The sequence below is a fragment of the Heloderma suspectum genome, chromosome 1 (assembly GCF_057233095.1).
Source record: "Heloderma suspectum isolate Gila_16-S chromosome 1, 16-S_ref, whole genome shotgun sequence".
Taxonomy (NCBI): Eukaryota; Metazoa; Chordata; class Lepidosauria; order Squamata; family Helodermatidae; genus Heloderma; species Heloderma suspectum.
Window position 1 is genome coordinate 226,010,987 of NC_139458.1, and position 19,209 is coordinate 226,030,195.

The 19,209-nt window shown below is 44.3% G+C and overlaps 1 protein-coding gene across 1 annotated transcript in view; it reads left to right on the forward strand.

The window, feature by feature from the left end:
* Positions 1-19,209, forward strand: part of LOC146358821 (RCC1 and BTB domain-containing protein 2-like) — a 67,113-nt gene that overhangs the window by 34,037 nt on the left and 13,867 nt on the right. The window contains 4 exon segments of the mRNA XM_084820956.1: positions 9,484-9,626; positions 12,064-12,254; positions 15,129-15,255; positions 16,605-16,744. Of these exon segments, the coding sequence (XP_084677082.1) occupies positions 9,484-9,626; positions 12,064-12,254; positions 15,129-15,255; positions 16,605-16,744 (601 nt within the window).

Here is a 19,209-nt window from a genome sequence, read left to right on the forward strand (position 1 = left end):
CTGTCTGTCTGTCTGTCTATCTATCTATCTATCTATCTATCTATTGCATTTATACCCTGCCTTTTTTCCTCTTGCAAGGAACCCAAGGCGGCTTACATTATCCTCCTCCTCTCCATTTTATCCTTACAACAACAACCCTGTGAGGTGGGTTGGGCTGAGAGTGTGTACCTGGCCCAAAGTCACCCAGTGAGCTTCCATGGCCGAGTGGGGACTAGAACCCGGATCTCCCAGCTCCTAGTCCAACACTCTTGCCACTGCACCACACTAGCAAGGGATGCTAAAAGCAACAAAAAGGCTTTCTTCAGATACATGCATAGTAAAAGAAAGGGGAAAGAAATGGTGGTTCAGCTATTAAATAAGGATGGCAAAATGATAACAGATGACAAGGAAAAGGCAGAGGTGCTCAATTCCTACTTTGGCTCAGTCTTCTCCCAAAAGAGGGTCTATGAGCCCCCTGGCAAAGGCGAAGTGCAGGCTGAAGGGGCAGGATTGCAGCTTGAGATTGATAGGCATATGGTCAAGGAACACCTCATTACTTTGAATGAGTTCAAATCTCCAGGGCCAGATGAACTGCATCCTAGAGTAATAAAGAAACTGGCAGAAGAACTCTCGGAACCATTGTCTATTATCTTTGAGAAATCATGGAGGATGGGTGAAGTGCCAGATGACTGGAGGAGGGCTAATGTTGTCCCTATCTTCAAAAAGGGCAAAAAGGAGAACCAGGGGACTACAGACCAGTCAGTCTGACATCCATCCCTGGGAAAATTCTGGAGGAGATTACAAAGCAATCCACCTGTAAGCACCTTGAAAACAATGCAGTGATTACTCAAAGCCAACATGGATGTGTCAAGAACAAATCCAGCCAGATGAATCTGATCTCATTTTTGGATCAGGTCACCTCCCTTGTGGACTGTGGGAATGCTGTAGACATCATATACCTCGACTTCAGCAAAGCTTTCGACAAAGTGCCCCATGATCTCCTGATGAGCAAGCTAGCTCACAGTGGGCTAGATGAAACAACTCTGAGGTGGATCCACAGTTGGCTACAGAATGGGACTCAAAGGGTGCTTATCTATGGGATCTTCTCAAACTGGGGAGAGGGAACGAGTGGGGTACCGCAGTGCTCATAAGGGCCTATAAGACCATCGTGTCCAACCCTCTGCTCAATGCAGGATTCTAAGCCAAAGCATCCATGACAGATGGCTGTCCAGCCTCACCTTGAATGCCTCCAGTGTGGGAGAGACCACTACCTCCCTAGGTAATTGGTTCCATTGTCGTATTGTTCTGACAGTCAGGAAGTTTTTCCTGATGTTCAGCTGGAATCTGGCTTCCTGTCACTTGAGCCCATTATTCCGTGTCCTGCGCTCTGGGATGATGGAGAAGAGATGCTGGCCTTCCTCTCTGTGACAACCTTTCAAGGACTTGAAGAGCGCTATCATATCTCCCCTCAGTCTTTTCAAGGCTAAACATGCCCAATTTCTTTCAGTCTCTCCTGATAGGGCTTTGTTTCCAGTCCCCTGTTGCCCTTCTCTGAACCCTCTCCAGCTTGTCTGCATCCTTCTTAAGTGTGGTGCCCAGAACTGGGCACAGTACTCCAGATGAGGCCTAACCAGTGCTGAGTAGAGGGAAACTAGTACTTCACTGGATTTGGAAGCTATACTTCTATTGTTGTTGTTGTTCAGTCGTTAAGTCGTGTCCGACTCTTCGTGACCCCATGGACCATAGCATGCCAGGCCTTCCTGTCCTCTGCTCTCTCCCGGAGTGTGCTCAGATTCATATTCGTTGCATCAGTGATGCTATCTAGCCATCTCAGCCTCTGCCGTCCCCTTCTCCTTTTGCCTTCAATCTTTCCTCGAAAGATTGAAGGCAAAGAGCATCAATTCTTCAGCGCTCAGCCTTTCTTACAGTCCAGCTCTCACAGCCATACGTTACTACTGGGAAAACCATAGCGTTGATTATACAAATCTTTGTTGGCAAGGTGTTTTCTCTGCTTCTTACTAGGCTGTCTAGGTTTGCCATAGCTTTCCTCCCAAGGAGCAAGCGTCTTTTCATTTCGTGGCTACAGTCACCATCTGCGGTGATCTTGGAGCCCAAGAAAGTATAATCTGTCACTGCTTCCATTTCTTCCCCTTCTATATGCCAGGAAGTGATGGGGACAGATGCCATGATCTTAGTTTTTTTAATGATGAGTTTCAAACCAGCTTTTGCACTCTCCACTTTCACCCTCAACAAGAGGTTCCTTAGATCCTCTTTGCTTTCTGCCATTAGGGTGGTATCGTCTGCGTATCTGAGGTTGTTGATAATTCTCCCGGCAATCTTAATTCCAACCTGTGATTCATCCAACCCGCCGTTTCTCATGATGTACTCTGTATATAAATTAAATAAGCAGGGCAACAATATACAGCCTTGTTGTACTCCTTCCCCAATTTTGAACCAATCGGTTGTTCCATGTCTGGTTCTTACTGTTGCTTCTTGACCCTCGTACAGGTTTCTCAGGAGACAGGTAAGGTGGTCTGGTACTCCCGTCTCTTTAAGAATTTGCCACAGTTTATTGTGATCCACACAATCAAAGGCTTTAGCATAGTCAATGAAGCAGAAATAGACGTTTTTCTGGAATTCTCTTGCTTTCTCCGTAATCCAGCAAATGTTGTTGATTTGATCTCTAGTTCCTCTGCCTCTTCAAAACCCAGCTTGTACTTCCGGTAGTTCTCGGTTCACATGCTGCTGAAGCCTAGCTTGTAGGATTTTGAGGATAACCTTGCTGGCATGTGAAATGAGCGCAATTGTATGGTAGGTTGAACACTCTTTGGCATTGCCCTTCTTTGGAATTGGAATGTAAACTGACCTTTTCCAGTCTTGTGACCACTGTTGAGTTTTCCAAATTTGTTGGCATATTGAGTGCAGCACTTTAACAGCATCATCTTTTAGGATCTTAAATAGCTCAGCTGGAATCCTGTCATCTCCGCTAGCTTTGTTGTTACTAATGCTTCCTAAGGCCCACTTGACTTCACTCTCGAGGATGTCCGGCTCAGGTTCAGTGACCGCACTATCATGGCTATCAGGGACATTCAGATCTTTCCTGTATAGTTCTTCTGTGTCTTCTTTCCACCTCTTCTTAATCTCATCTGCTTCCGTTAGGTCCCTTCCTTCTTTGTCCTTTATCATGCCCGTCTTTGCACAAAACGTTCCCTTGAGATCTCCGATGTTCTTGAAAAGATCTCTAGTCTTTCCCATTCTGTTGTTTTCCTCGATTTCCTTGCATTGTTCATTTAAGAAGGCCTTCTTGTCTCTCCTTGCTATTCTCTGGAACTCTGCATTCAGTTGGATATATCTTCCCCTTTCTCCCTTGCTTTGCGCTTCACTCTATCTGGCGCTACTTGGAAATTCCCTCTGCTCTTCCCCAGTAGTATATGGGACAGCTTCCGACCTGAGGGGCTCATCTTCCGGCGTCATTTCTTTTAGCCTTGTGATACGTTCCATGGAGTTTTCTTGGCAAGAATACTGGAGTGGGTTGCCATTTCCTTCTCCAGTGGACCGCATTTTGTCAGAACTGTCCGCCATGACCTGTCCGTCTTGGGTGGCTCTGCACAGCATAGCTTATGGCTTCACTGAGTTACGCAAGCCCCTTTGCCACAACAAGGCAGTAATCCTTGAAGGGGATGCTTCTATTAATGCATCCCAAAAGAGCATTTGCCCTTTTTGCAGCCACATTGCATTGTTGTCTCATATTCAGCTTGTGATCTACAACAATTCTAAGTTCCTTCTCGCTTGTACTGTGGTTGAGCCAAGTATCCCCCATCTTGTAAGTGTGTGTTTGGTTTCTTTTTCCTAGGTACAGAACGTGGCATTTATCCCTATTAAATGTCATTCTGTTGTTTTCTGCCCAGCACTCCAGTCTATCAAGATCACTTTGAATGTTGTTTCTGTCTTCCAGGGTATTAGCTATCCCGCCCAATTTTGTGTCATCTGCAGATTTGATCAGCATTCCCTGCACCTCCTCCTCCAAGTCATTAATAAAAATGTTGAAGAGCACTGCACCCAGGACTGAGCCCTGCGGTACCCCGCTCGTTACCTAGAAGATCCCATTGATAAGCATTCTTTTAGTCCGATCCTGTGGCCAACTGTGGATCCACCTGAGAGTTGTTTCATCTAGCCCACTTTTAGCTAGATGTCATCTTTAAAACTGCAGTATAGCAACTTTAGTATAGCAACTTTAGGTACTAAAGATCTGAAACAGTTAAAAAAAGGAGCTTTAATCTAGTAATGGGTGAAATGAAGAAGAATCAATGCTTAAGTTTGTATATAGGTGTCATGCCCCCCTCGGATTTCTCAGAGGATGAAGGGGAATGGCAGGCTACAGACCCAGGGGAAGGGACTAGCACAGAAGGAGCTGGAGCCACCTCACCTCCTGTGAGGTGTACCATGCTCAGCTGCAGCCTCCCTAGGGGATTCAGAGGGTGAAGTTCCATTGACCCCAGCAGAGTGAAGGTGGCTGCATGTAAAAGAAGAACGTAGGTGGGCCTCTGTTGAAGACAGAGAGGCTCTCAGAAGCAAGAGGACTGATCGCATGCAGCTGCTTCAGGATGCTGTAGTTAAAAGCAGGAAGCAGGCAGGGGCAAGGTTGCTGGAGAACTATGTCGTTTTCACATGCCGGATCTCATCAGCCTCACCTTGGCCCCTAACCTCAGCCTTGCTCGTGTTCCCTTGTGTTTTGGACTTTGGACTGGAAAATGGACTTCTCTTTGTCACATTGCCTTGGATTTGGATGAACTGGTAAAGTTTTCCGCTTCAGCCTCCTTTCTCCTCTCTCAGCCTTGGACAGGTTTACAGCCCTGTTATCTGCTAGTGCGTTATTGCCTCCAGCTGCGGTCAGCTGGTCAGAAGTGTCAATAGGTGGCACCGCACCCAAGTGAGATTACACCACATAAATGATAAACCACGAGCTAACACCATTATGCTGGAGAGGATTCCATTCCAGGGGAACACTGTTTCATATGTGGTGGGAATGTGTTCATGTGCAAGTTTTTGGTTAGAGATCTTTAAAGAAATCTCAGACATGACATAACAAATTGCACCACACCCTTTATTAGCACTTCTATCCATTTGTGATGATGTAATGACCCCTGTAAGCCATATAGAGTTAGTCTCTCTATTACTGGCAGCAGCACGTATGGAGGTAGTAAAAGGGCAGAAAACCAAGTCAAGATATACGGTCTAAGGGTGGCAGAGCAGGATTTGCAAGTGGCACTAGCTGTAAAGCTCACTTATCACAGTAGATGGATTAGGGGGCTAACCAAGCAAGATAGATCCGTAAAGATGCGGTTTCCATTTTTGACTTTTGTTAACAAAAAAGAAAATGACTTCAGACCTCCAGTCACACAGACATCATTTTGGAGTGATGTAATGTCTTAAGATTTGATTATATATCTTGTGCAAGTCTTCCTATTTAGTGTAACTTTGGCGCTACAAAACTGAATGTGGATTCAGTATTATAAGCTGTTGTACTCTAAAGTATTGTTAAAAGTTTTATCTGTTTAATGGGGGGAGGGTGGAGTTATACCAGCCAGACAAGTGCTTCTCAGATGGGAGCGAACCCACCTGCACACTTAACCCGCTTGTAAACTAACTCCAAGCCTTCCTTTCCTCCTCTACAACAGAAAATCCAAGAATGGAACATCAATGCTGAACAGTTTTTTATTGTAATATTCATATAGTTTATGAAGGTTTATTTGAACAGAATTTAAGCATGACATATGGAGCGAGCTGTGCTGGCAACCCAGTAAAAGAAGAAAAGCCCTTGGGAATGAAGAAAAGTCCCTCATTGTGCAGCCTACCCAGGAACACATCAAATCCCACAGTTTGGGAAGCATGGCATTAAACCAAAAAAGAGTGGCTCTGCTGTTAAAAGGCGTAGAGAAAAAGGCATTGACTAACACAGGCCATTAAGCAAACAAAAGAAAAGGGAGCTATTAGGGATGAACAATTTGTGGCCCTCCAGATGTTGTTGGACAACAACTCTCTTCATGCCTCACCATTGTCTATGCTGGCTGGAGCTAATGTGAGCTGTGACAACATCTGGAGGGCCACAAATTTCCCACCCCTGTTATATGCTAATAGTTAACTCAGTTTTCCTCATGCCAATCGTTACGTAGCCCAGATAGCATTCAACCATGCAGAAAAGGGAGGTATCAGCATGCTTGGGGAAACTGAAGGGTGTGCAGAAGTACAAAAACACCCTGAGGGAAAATCCCCAAGAAACAGCTAATGAGGACTGAGCATGCTCAGTGGGCATAGGGTGCTGACTATTGGAGTGAAAAAATGGAAAATCAGGGGGAATAGGCTTGCCTGGCTGTAACCTTAACTCCAAATGACAACATTCTGTTACACACACCCTTGTATAATTTTAACTTCCCTGTGCTAGTTCTGCATTCATGGTAGTTTGTTATGCCAGGCTTAAATACAATAATAATCAGTATCCATGTACTTGCAATTGGATTAGACAGCATTTTTCCCAGCTTGGTGAGTTCATCATGGAAAATCCTCTCTTTTTCTTTGGAACTCTTCACTGGTCAGGAGGCCAGAACTGCAGATTTTAGGGCCAGCCTATGGGTGGTCATAAACTTTGAAGCTGGCACATCTAGGTAGTGTGAATTATTAAAGTAACATCGGGCAGGAAAGATGGTGAAGTTTCTTAACAATTGCCGCTTAACTGGCATTTTTCTATCAGGAAGGAGGTGGATTTGCAGGGAGATGGATTGCAGGGACAACAGGTATGAGAAAGTCCCCCTGCAGCCTTTGTCATTTCTTGGGATGTGCCTAATCCTGCATGCTGTCATGGCAGCCTTCTCTTAGTTTTGAATTTGTAGATTGGTTGGGGATCAAATCTCTATCACATCTTGTTACAGACCTAATATTAAGCGATATTCTGGTAGCTGGCATTTCTAACCAATTAAATTAAAGATCAGGACAGGGCTGGCAGGAGCCACTTTGCTGCTTGAGAAAGATGCCACCCCACCCTGCTGCCCCCACCATACTGCCAGTACCTACTAAGCCCAGAACTAGGTGCTGCAGAGAAGCTGCTTCCAAGCTTTACAAAGCTTCACCACTTCTGTGGCAAACTCTTGTGAGATGTTGTGAAGTCCCACAAGACTTGAGGGAGGCTCTCTCCACATGAACCATCTTCAGTCTGTGGGCAGCAGCTGCCCAGTCTGGTCCTCCAGCTTGTTTTCTGTTTAAAAGTGTGGCAAAAGAGAAAGCGGCCCACTAGTAGTGCTCCATGCCCTGGCAGGGAGGCGGCCTTGTCATAGAGCATTTGGTGGTGCAGCAGAGAGCTGTTGTGTTAGTCTATACCAGGGTCATGGGCTGCTGTGCTAGCCGATACGTGGCTCTTGGAGGCCACCTGTGTGACCTGATGTGAGAGCTCTTCTTCCCCATCCCCATTTCCCCACCCTACACTGCTGCCACTGCGGCATCCGTTCTTTGGAGAAATAGTGTGTGACATTTTTCCTCTCGGGACAGGAGACGGGACTTCTTCACCAGCCTTTTATACATCAGATTGTACTTTCAGGTAGTGTTCCTGAATAGCCAGGCCATGTCGGATGTCCCTTCCCTGTGGTCTGGTCAGACACCTCAAATTATACATTGAGGCCCAATTAGTACAAAACAAGTCAACAAACAAGGGAGCAAAAAAAGGATACATAGAAGCAAAAAAGTAAACCTATAAGCTGTCTGGTTCTACCTAACGTGTGCCTCTGCTGCTTGCATGCAGGCTAGTTCTCCTGGGGAGGAACCCCTGCTCCGTCTGCGGGGTTGGTTCCTGGTCCAGAGTGGTGTAGGCTTGGCTCTCAACAGACCCACCCCTCCCTGGTCTGCCAACATGGGCTTTCAACCCCTCCTTTTAAGGGGGAGATGGCAAGGCAATTGAGCTAACTTGCACATGCCCATATCTGCCCCTGATTGCCAAGGCCAGGAGATAGTAAGGAGGGAGTCTTTTGTCCCCCATCCCACAGGCTGGGCACTCTTAAAGGGGAATTAGCCAATTTCAGGTGAGAAGGACAGCTTCTCACCATTCAGGGCACACAAGGAAAGTCATCCCCACGTGCCCTGCATCCCAGCAGAATGGAGCCTCACAGGAGTGCTGGGAGGCTTTAACCTGGCCCCCATGCCAGTGATCTGAATCAAGATCGCTAGGAGGGTGGGGGGAAGTGCGCATGCTCCCGGCCACCCAATGCCACATGTGGGGCTATACAAGTTGCCCAACTATAGCATCGTATTATGACAGATGAAATCTGCACTGTATTACTCCAACAATTTATTGCCATCACTAATTTATTGCGATTAGCATTTTCTTGTCTCAGTGTTGCTTCGGTATTTCGTTGCCTTGTACTGAAACTTTAGTTTATCGACTGCTATGTAACACCTTGGGTGACATTTTGTGAAGATCACGTCTATTCAAAGATCTAGCTGCCCCTTTATTTTAGCCTGTTGCATTGTATTCTGTTCTTCTCCCTTTGCACTTTATTCACCTATCAGAATGTGCCTAGACAGTGAGGCCATTGTGTGTGTGTGTGGGGGGGGCAGGCAGCATCTATTCCAGTAGTCACAGGAAGAGTGGTGAGATAGCTAAGAGCGGCCCCCTCTTCTGGTCCTTCCCGCAACTAGAGGATTTTGGGTCGCCCTGTCCATTTGCCCTCTGGTCTTGTGGTGCTGGTTTTGAATGTCAGGTTGGTTCATAATAAGACATCTACTATCTATGATTTAATTATGGAGGAAGTGGCCAACCTGATGTATATAGCAATGGATTGCAGATGGATGGATTGCGAGGAGTGAATTTTCCCTAACATTGCCCGTTCAATTAACTGCTGGGTTTGCGTGTTGGTGCTGCATATCGTGATGGCCATATATCCAGTATCAGAAGTACTGTGTTGCTACACAAACAGGAGGATGCCCCTGCACGGCCACTGTGAGAGCAGAATGCTGGACTACATAGGCCTTTGGTCTAATCCAGCAGGGCTCTTTTCAGCCATGTCAGTTCTGCTATACCATCAGCCATAGGATTAAGACACTATGGTGCGTTGAGGGGCACAACTTCTGCAGGTTTCACGCAGATCTGCAGGTGCAGGTTCGTGAAGTAGCACTGAGGAGCTGTTGCTCAACTGCATGGGATTTGAGCTGCGGAGTCCTGTAAGGTGCCATCTTATTCCCCATGCTCTTTGAATTGAGATCATCCAGGGACTTGGAGTAAGGTGTCATTAGTATGTTTAGCCCCCCCGCCCCCCGAGATAAGAAGCTCAATGTGCTTCATGGTAGGGTTGGCCCTTAGTCTTAAAGCTCGGGTATGCATACCTCCGATTGTGGAAAATGATTCAACGTGTCATGTTTTAGGTTTTAACATTTTTTTGTGGAATGTAATTCCATCTTTCCAGGTTTAAAATAGCAAAAATGTAAGCACACAAAATATTTTAGTTACTGTTTCTTTTGTAGGTTGCCTGTGGCTATGCACATACCTTAGTGCTAACAGATGAAGGCCAGCTATATGCCTGGGGAGCCAATTCATATGGCCAGCTAGGCACTGGCAATAGAAGTAATCAGTCATACCCTGCACCAGTCACTGTGGATAAAGACAGGTAATATCCTGCTCATAATAATTCAGTAAGCAGTTACAGACGTTTTAGCTTATAACCGTGCTTTTTTTCGTAGACTTCCATAGATAAAGTCCAAGAAAAAAGTACAGTTCACATACCTGAATCTCAAGCATGTAGGTCCTTATAAAAATGCTTTTGAAAGTCAGAAGAGGGTGACTCAGTTCTGGGGACGCCTGTATCTTTTCTCTGGCTTTACAATCTACAAGTTGTATTTTTAAAAGGCTTGAACTAAGTGGCGATGATATTGGACTGCTTAACAGTGTGGATATTGGTGTGGATGCACTTTTTCTATCACTTATCAGTCCAGAACTTCACATTTGGTCAACTTGCATTTTCAAACACGGGGGGGGGGGGATTTTCCCTGCTTTTACTCCAGTTTGGAGGTACAGTGGATAAAGACCATACAGGGGCAATATCCAATGCTTACCTGTCATTGTGCCAGTATATGCTACTGGTGTTGTGGTTGTTTATGATAGCACAACATCAATGGCATAAGTGGAGTGGCAGCACTGAATATGTTGGATTGCCCTCTTCAAGGGAAGAGAGAGGTAGAAGGATCCTTGGAGGGGGAGATCTGATCTTTGAGCCCACCAGATTATAATCCTATAATGCAATCAACCCAAACATCTGGACGGCAGTAGAACAGGGCCTTCCAGCAGTTCCTGGCACCTCGAAGTCCATGATTGCTTGTCCTCCTGCCTGTGTATAGGAAACACCACCAGGAACTAAGGAACTTTGGGGATTGTCATTCTTGGCATGCATCTCTCTCTTGCTCAAACTGCGTGTCCCAGATATAACACAAAACCATGGGTTTGCAAATTACAGGCAAATTATGAATCTGAGATGTATGCTTTTGTTTCCCAACTGCTCACAGCTTCACTACCATCTCCAACTGCCCTAACTGTGGATTGTCAGTGGTCTGTGAATTCAGATATAAAAGCAAACCACAGTTAGCAAAAAGTATAGGTTGTAAACCAGCTTCTAACTGTGTTTTCACATCCTGTTGGTTCCAAACAAATCACTGTTTGTGGGGAGATCATTATTTGTGGGGAGGCTTGGGCTCAGACAATAGCTGCATTCAGACATCATGATAACCAGAATTTATTGTGATGGGAGTGAACCTGGGTGAGCCTTGGGATGACCCTAGGAGAGCCATGCCCACCTTACAGATGTCAGAGAAATCCACAATGGATTCAAATGAGTTCAGATTTCTATGAATCCAACCTGCAGATTCCGCAGAGGACCAGCTTTTTCCAAGTCATGTGGATTCTGCAGATCTGTGGACCAGTTTTTCACTTTTAGGGGGGATTTGTGCTAATTTGCATTAGTTAATGTGGATTAGTGCATTAGAGTTAATGCAAATTAGAGCAAGTGGAATGAAATTCTAGTTTAAAAAATCCAATTCCATCAATGAGCGGAACAAAAGACATCTGACAGTCAATGAAACACAGACAGAATGGAATAAACAAAATCTTACATCCCTAGTAAGATCATACCCTATGCGTGTGGCAATCCCACCTATGGCAGGTGGAGCTCTGATAGCGAAGGATCCACAGCCAGACTCATACCAGCAGGGCACAAATGAAGAAGAAATTGCATCTTTGGTTCACGTTCCCCCTCTCAGGTGTTTTTTTTTTATTTTTTTTACAAATTCCCTCCCATTGGTTTATGTTCTAGGCATACTGCTGCCCTAGAACATATGTGAGTACATGCATAGTCACCAGTCTCTGGTCTCCACTGTATACAAGAACACAGTGCATAGGTCTCAAGAACAGGCAACATTGTCTGAAGGGCGTTCGTCACTCATGTATAATTAACACATGCCATGCTGCTGTTTCTGAAAATACAAACCAGGCAGCCAGACATACAGGGAGATTAAACAAAGCAAACTAAAGAAGTCTTAATTGGTTGAGAAGCTGTGCGTTTGCCCTAATTTTCAGTGTTTTTGTAGCTCATGTCTTTATAGCACTTCACCCATCAAAGACTTCCACTGCTATTATATGTTTGGTAGCACAGCTCCTTACCTTCATTTTGGTGTGATATGCACAAATCAGTTCATTACTTTCAGAACTTGGTGAGTTTTTTCAAACATAGCACAAGCAACACCATCCCAAGGAATGATATATGACCTTGAAAATAATCTTCAGGGTCATTTTTGAGGGTGGCATCCACCCATTTCTTCTAAGTCGCCCTATGTACAATTGATCTGACACAGGTTCCTGCTTTTAACACACTGGCACCGATACGTAAAAATGACATAGTGGCTGGCATACTACGGGGACTGTGTTACAAGTTCGTACCAGACCCACAGAAATTATGCTTGGGCGTGGCTATTTGCATCTAGGACTTTTGAGCTTTGTCACTGCATAATATGTAGTCCTTATACTACTGTTTTTTTTATGTTTGCCTTTACATTTAGAATCATAGAGATTGCGGCATGCCACTCTGCTCACACTTCTGCTGCTAAAACCCAAGGTAGTAAAGTGTACATGTGAGGTCAGTGCCGGGGACAGTCTGTCACTCTTCCATACCTCACCCACTTCACCTGCACTGATGACGTGTTTGCTTGTTTTGCTACTCCTGCGGTGACATGGCGTCTCCTCTCAGTAGGTAAGCTTCCACTGAATTTTTCTGTTTGCATTAGTGCTTCTTAATCATTTCTTGAAGAAATGACATTTTTTTTAGCAGTCTTTGGTGTAATCTGGTTGATGAATAAGCCACACTCCTTTGACCTGTTAGCTCTGCCTCCTATTGTCTTCTGATTTTTCTTGAAGTTTATTTCTTTCTGTTGGGTTGGAAGTGTGCCAAATTGGTACTAGGGAACAGTACTCTAGGCTGTTGGAAGCTCCTTTCAGTCTGATGTTCTGTAGATGCTCTTAAAGCTCACCAAACTGAAAGGAGAAAGTTCCAAATGCTGCTGCTGTTGCAGTGGCAGTCAGAAAGAGAATGAGCAGGAAGGTGTTGCCCACACTTGGATGGGCATGGGCCCTGCCTTTTTGGGCAGGCACCCACCCCAAACATTTGAATCGCTTAGCACTAGGTTCTGACTGTTGTTCTGCACCCATATGAAGAACTGGCCTAGAAACTAGCACTCTAACAAGAGAGTCACAGGTGAGTAATTTTGGATCAGTTTGTCTAGGTCTAGGGCCTGCCCCTCCTGATTTTTTAAATCTGTTTTATTTAATTTTTTAACTGGGAGGCTGCTATGTTTAAAGGGCCCCAGAAGCATTCTTAGAAAATAAATGGTGGGCAGCTGCAGCCAGCATTTCTGTTTTGAAGCCACCCAGAAAAAAAGGAAAATCTGGGAGGTTGTAGGGAGCATCACAGGGGGCTAAAGGTTGAGAGCAAGGGGGATGTTTTACGTTTGCTGTTTATAGTGCCTGTTTCTCTGGTGTGTTCTGTGATTCGTTTGTTGGTCGGTGTGGTATGTGTTTCGCCTGGGGTTGGTTGTGTGTGTGTGATGCCTGGGTGGTGTTTTTTGGTGTGAGTACTTTGCCTGTGTGTGTTGGTGTATTTTGCCTGGGTTTAGGTCTTTTTTTACTTAGTGTTTTGCTTGGTGTGTGTGTTTTGCCTGAGGTCTTTTGTGTGTGGTGTGCGTGTGTGTGTTTTGCCTAGCTGCTGCTGGTGTTTTTTTGGTGCAGGTGGGTGCTTTGCCTATGTGTGTGTGTTTCTGTGAGCATCACCAGTTTGCCTTCTGCAAAATGGTTTGTGCTTTGTAGGGGCAAATATATGCAGTTATTTAGGGCGCAACCCCCCCTCCTGCTTTCTACTCAGTATCTCAGGCCAAGTTACTTCATCAGCCCCATCAATTAGCCTTCGGTGAAGTGGGTGTTATAGCAGAAAACTCTGGATTCAAAAGAGTGTTTTTGTGTTTTGGAGCTCAGGCCCCACCTCTGCCTTGAATTTCTTGGGAAAGATAAGTTCAGCAAATTCTTGCTACAATCAGTCCGGACGTGCCCTGTTTTTCAAGTAGGAAAAGAGACCCATTTTAAACCTTCAAAAGATCTTTTCTATAACTAGGTTAGGTCCATGCCCTTTCCTTCTAAACAACCTGAAGAACCAAGGCCATTCAGGATTCTTCCAAGGACTTCCACAGGTCCTTGTAAGAATCCTTGAACAATTGGTTAGTGGTTCTGGTTAGTATGTCAGTACAAGGAACATTCTACATGACTTTTCTCAGACATATTTTTCTGACTATAACATAACCATAATTGTGTTAGAAATAGCAGATTACACAAAAGATAAAATCCAACATAAGTTCTACTTAGAGTAGACCTATTAAAATGAATGGGACTTAAGTTAGTCATAAGTCCCATTCTTTTACATGCATCTACTCAAAGTAGGAGTTAAGTTGGATTTTACCCAAACATTTTAGCAGTATTTTGGCTCCTAAATCTATTTTCTGCCAGAAATAAAATAAGATCAGGGATTAACACATCTGTCTGTGCTGTGGGTCACATGCAGGGTTTGTGCAAGGCCATAAAGCAATGAAGCAACCCACCTCAATGTGAAGGTCAGTGGCTCCCCACTGTCCCTTTCTGTCTTTGCTGGAGGGGATGGGGGATGGCACTCTTTTTCTTCGTTCTGGAATAGAATTCCCTTTGATATGACAGACTGCTAACCCACAGGTATGTTTGTCCTCCCAGTGGGTCAGCACCTAAACTTCCTAGTGTATGTCCACTCAAAATCACTCCCTCCCTGTATATTTTATGTCTTGGGGAGAAGCTGGGGATGAGCAATTCTGAGCAGCAGCTGGGAAAGAAAGGGTTAAACAGCCCATTTTCTTCCTGCCGGCCCTCTACTCAACTTGAAGTCACCTGCAACTGGTTTAAATGATCATAGAAAGTCCTGGAGGAAAAAAAAAATCTTCTCTAAAGCTGAGTCTCCAAAGGTCATCAAAAAGGAGATGCCTCTTCTTTTTGGAGTGAAACAAGTTCTTGTCAGAAATATATATATTTCTCACATGGTTAATGCTAATTGAGATTTCTGTTCCCTTTTTTCTTTCTGAAAATTTAGTAGCTTCCTCTTTGACATGTAGAAGACACTGTTTAATAGCAGATAAGTCCTCTGATAGGAACTGAATTAACCCAAGGTTGGCTGTAAGATTCATCTTTTTAAATTGGATCCTGGGACAGACAGTATAAAACTGTGAAAATTTCCAGTTGCTTATGTGACAAATGGGAATGTGGTTAAGCCAGACTAGACCATTCCTGTTTTGAAAAGAAATACTGATGTAAGTTCAGATATCACGTTCTGTAGAAGATGTTGATTGAATTACCATTCCCAGTAGGCTGTTTGGTTGCTATTCTCTTCCCAACCTGTTTCATTGTACAATACTGTACTGTTGTGTTTCTGTACCTGTACTGAGTGAGATGCTGCTTCCACCTTGATACTCATTGGTTCCTTGTGCTCACGAGTGTTCAAAAGGGAGCGAAGTAAGAGAGGACATTTTAAAAAAAACATTTGCTGTTGTCTTTGTTTTAGAACCTGATGATCATTTATCAGTAGCTCAGTCAATAAAAAAGGAATTTGACAACCCAGATAATGCAGATCTGAGGTTCCAAGTGGACGGAAAATGCATTCATGTTCATAAAGCCCTCCTTAAAATTAGGTATGAAATTAACACTCCCCCACCCTTTTCCCTGCCTTTCTAATCACCTCGCTTCTCCCTCAGCATTGAATATTTACAGCACTACTGAATTTCATAGCCCGTACCCTATGTTCTGTAGTTTCCCCCTCTATGTATCATCCCGCCCAACCATACTGGACCACCCTGCTCCAAGGTTGCCAAGGGTTGGCATCCTGTCATAGGTCTGTGGCGCTCCAGCCACTGCATGTGGTAATGCAACGCTTCCAGTACAAGCGGAAGTGCTCGTGGCTCCAGGATACCACTGCGAGCCGTAAGGGGACCCCCACGCTCAGAGTGACGATGTGATCCCTGCGTGGAATGGCAAAATATGGTACACTGGCTGTATATGGGAGACAGGTCCAGTTTAAAAGAACTGGCTCAAGAGCAACATGTTTCCACACGGTGGCCCATAATGTGCATGCACAGCACATGGTGCAAAGTCCTCTTTGTCCAGACTGAAGGACCGCCTTCTTCTGGCTCCCCAGCATGTGCCAAATACTGTTCCAGCTGAAGCTCAGCATTTTTTTTAATTAAAAGGAGAGGTTAATACTGCACATACTGAACAGTTACAAAAACAAAACATGTTTCAGTCAGCCTGTTATATTAATGACTGTTATAACATGTCAGATATGGAAATGAAGTCAGTATTTTGGTTCTATAGTTAAAGTCTTGCATCTACGGAGTACTAGATTATTTGCTTGTGCTCAAAGGTAGCATATATTAAAACCACAACTGCTTCCCCAGATATATGATCTGCTCAGAATCAAGTAATAGGAAGATCAGACTATTTCTGGTCCCTGCCACTTTTGCCTGTGTTCCACCATAGGTCAGTTCCATCTCGTTTCCATATTAATCCAAGAATGTTTTTCTCAGTTTGCAGGAAAATTCACAAAACACCCACACATGCTTCTAAACATGAGTTGGTTTGTTTTTTTAACCAAGAACATTCTGGAAGCATGGAAAACCAAGTTCTGATATACAGATTAGTCCAGGAGATACAGATCAGGCCAGTTCATATTGGAACATGCAAAAACAGAAGTCCTCAAACATACCTACTAAAAGCCAGGTGGGCCTCAGCTCCACCTGATTTGCCTTGCTTCTCATCCCAAACCCATTCCTCTGCAAAAAAAACACCTGACTTTGATCTCTGTACTTTACTATGAGTTTGATGTTGCCCACATTCTGCTCTTAGCGCCCAAAATTCCTTTCTTGTCCTCTCTGCTTCCTTCCTTGTGCCACCTTGACTCTTCCATCATTTTTCTGTTATGCAAAAATGATCAAGATACTTGCTAGTGTCATAATTTATCTTCCTTCTGTATATAATTCTTCAGATGTGAACATTTCCACTCAGTACTAAACAACAATAACGATGAAATTATAGAAATAAGTGAATTCTCGTATCCTGTTTACCGAGCCTTTCTGGAATACCTTTATACGGACAGCATCAGTCTTCTTCCTGAGGATGCAGTAGGTAATTGGAAGAAATGTGTGTTCATTTAGAAAAGGTGAAATTAATTTTAGCAGGCTAAATTTTTGACATAGTTACATCATGTATTGATGATGTACATGTATTGACAACAGCCGTTCTTTATTTTGATAATTGGTCTTTACATAAAATGCAATTTCAGAATGGAATCTGTTACATTATCTTTCCATTTGCCACAAGGGATGGGCAAACGTATTTATTTATTTACAATATTTATATACCGCCCCATATCAAAAGATTTCATAGTCCTGATGGCTATATGCTATTGGAAGCAGTATGCCAGCTGCTGGGAAAGACCAGTGGGAGGGTCTCCCACAAGCCACTGTGTGAACAGAATGCTGGACTAGACGGACCCTTGAGCCAGCGTGGCTCCTCTTCAGTTCATTTCCAGAGACGTGACATCCTTATTGTTGATTTACAAGAATCTGTGGGCAGGCATTGTATCAGTCTGCATGTATTTGTTCATTCACAGTGGTAAAGCAGGCAAGTAAAAACAAAAAAAAAACCCACAAAAAAACAAGAATGGGCAGGCTAGTAAGCATCACAGGGCAGCTTGAGCAATAAATCATAGGAATGAGCATTGCCTTATAAGAATTAGCATCTGACCTTCCCAGAAGTATCTGACTGGCCCCCGTTGGAAGTAAACAGGCTATCCGCTGTAGTTATATAACATAAGTGTTATGCTGCTTCCAGAACACATGACTTTAGTTTTTAACAATTCACCATGAATGTCCTCTTTTAAAGTTCTCTATATTCCATTTCTTATTTAACAATGGAATTTAAGTAGCCTAGTCATGCTGGAGTTCAGCTTTGGCTTTTATTTACTTTAGCAGTATAGCATTTCACTTGTGGGTACTCAGAGCACCTGCTGCAGCCTCCTCCCCTTCCTCTGTGCCACCAAGTTCAGTTGGGGCAGGAGGTGACATCTCCTCAATGGAGTGTCCTTCCCAGTGAGGAGGGGATTGGGGAATGCAAATCCCATGTATCCCCAGCAGAAACTGATGCAAATTGTGTCACAGTCCTGCTAGGGACCCTAATCATCCCCAGTCTTGGTGGAAACAAAGGGGCTCCCCTGAGGGGCTGGAGCACAACCTCCCCAAAGTAAGTGGTGGCAGTGGGCACGTGAAGTGCAAGTCAAGCAAGCCCTGCTCACAGCAGGCTACAAGCGGGGCCCTGTTGAACCCTAACCTAGCAGGGATGCTCCCTTTTGCAAGCACCCCTTTTCAACTGCTTATTTGCACATTTGAGTGAGGCACAAAGCCACTGTTGTAGCTTGGTGCCTTGTCCCCAGGCCGAAACGAAAAGTAGCCCCTTCCAGAAAACAGCGTGCACAGAAGGTTAAAAGCTTTCAGAGCTGTGTTGGCCTTCAGCTGCATTGACTTTGAATTGCTTTTTTAAAAGCAAATTCTGCACTGGCATAGCGAAAAAGCAGCAGCAGCAAAACTTGATTATTTCCTGCTTCACTTTCAAAGAGGACCCAAGAATGCTAAACTGTACACAACTGGAACACACGAGTGTAAATTATATGGTATTATAATATAATGGGACAAAAACAATATGTATACAAAAGGGACCACAAGAGTAACAGCACAATCCAAGGAACAGAATTGTAAAAATGAAGATGACTAAACTGGCTAAATGCTACAAGGACGAACAGTAATGAATTGCCGCTGGAAGAACTGTGCTATGGAGGTTGTGGCCTTCAGTTTTTGCAGGAACCCGGATAGCCTCCTGTTTTGCAACAGGCTTCCTCAGAAGTAAAAATCATTCAGACTGAAAATGAAAACATCACATATTCAAATCAGGACCATTTGCACTGTGAATAATATAATTATCCACATTTTGGGGTTGCACATAACGGTGTTGCAATCTGAATGGACCCAACAGTCATAATAAACCCACCGCCATGGCCACGATAAAGGTGTGAGAGTGAGATAATCTCTATAACCAACTGAAGCATTATCATAGAATCACAGAATAGTAGGGTTGGAAGGGGCCTACAAGGCCATTGAGTCCAACCCACTGCTCAATGCAGGAATCCAAGTCAAAGCATCCCTGACAGATGGCTGTCCAGCCTCGTCTTGAAGGCCTCCAGTGTGGGAGAGCCCACCACCTCCCCAGGTAATTGGCTCCATTGTCGTATTGCTCTAACAGTCAGGAAGTTTTTCCTGATGTTCCGCCGGAATCTGGCTTCCTGTCACTTGAGCCCATTCTTCCATGTCCTGCACTCTGGGATGATCGAGAAGAGATCCTGGCCTTCCTGTCTGTGACAACCTTTCAAGTACTTGAAGAGTGCTATCATATCTCCCCTCAGTCTTCTCTTCTCCAGGCTAAACATGCCCAGTTCTTTCAGTCTCTCTTCATAGGGCTTTGTTTCCAGTCCCCTGATCATCTTTGTTGCCCTCCTCTGAACCCTCTCCAACTTGTCTGCATCCTTCTTAAAGTGTGAT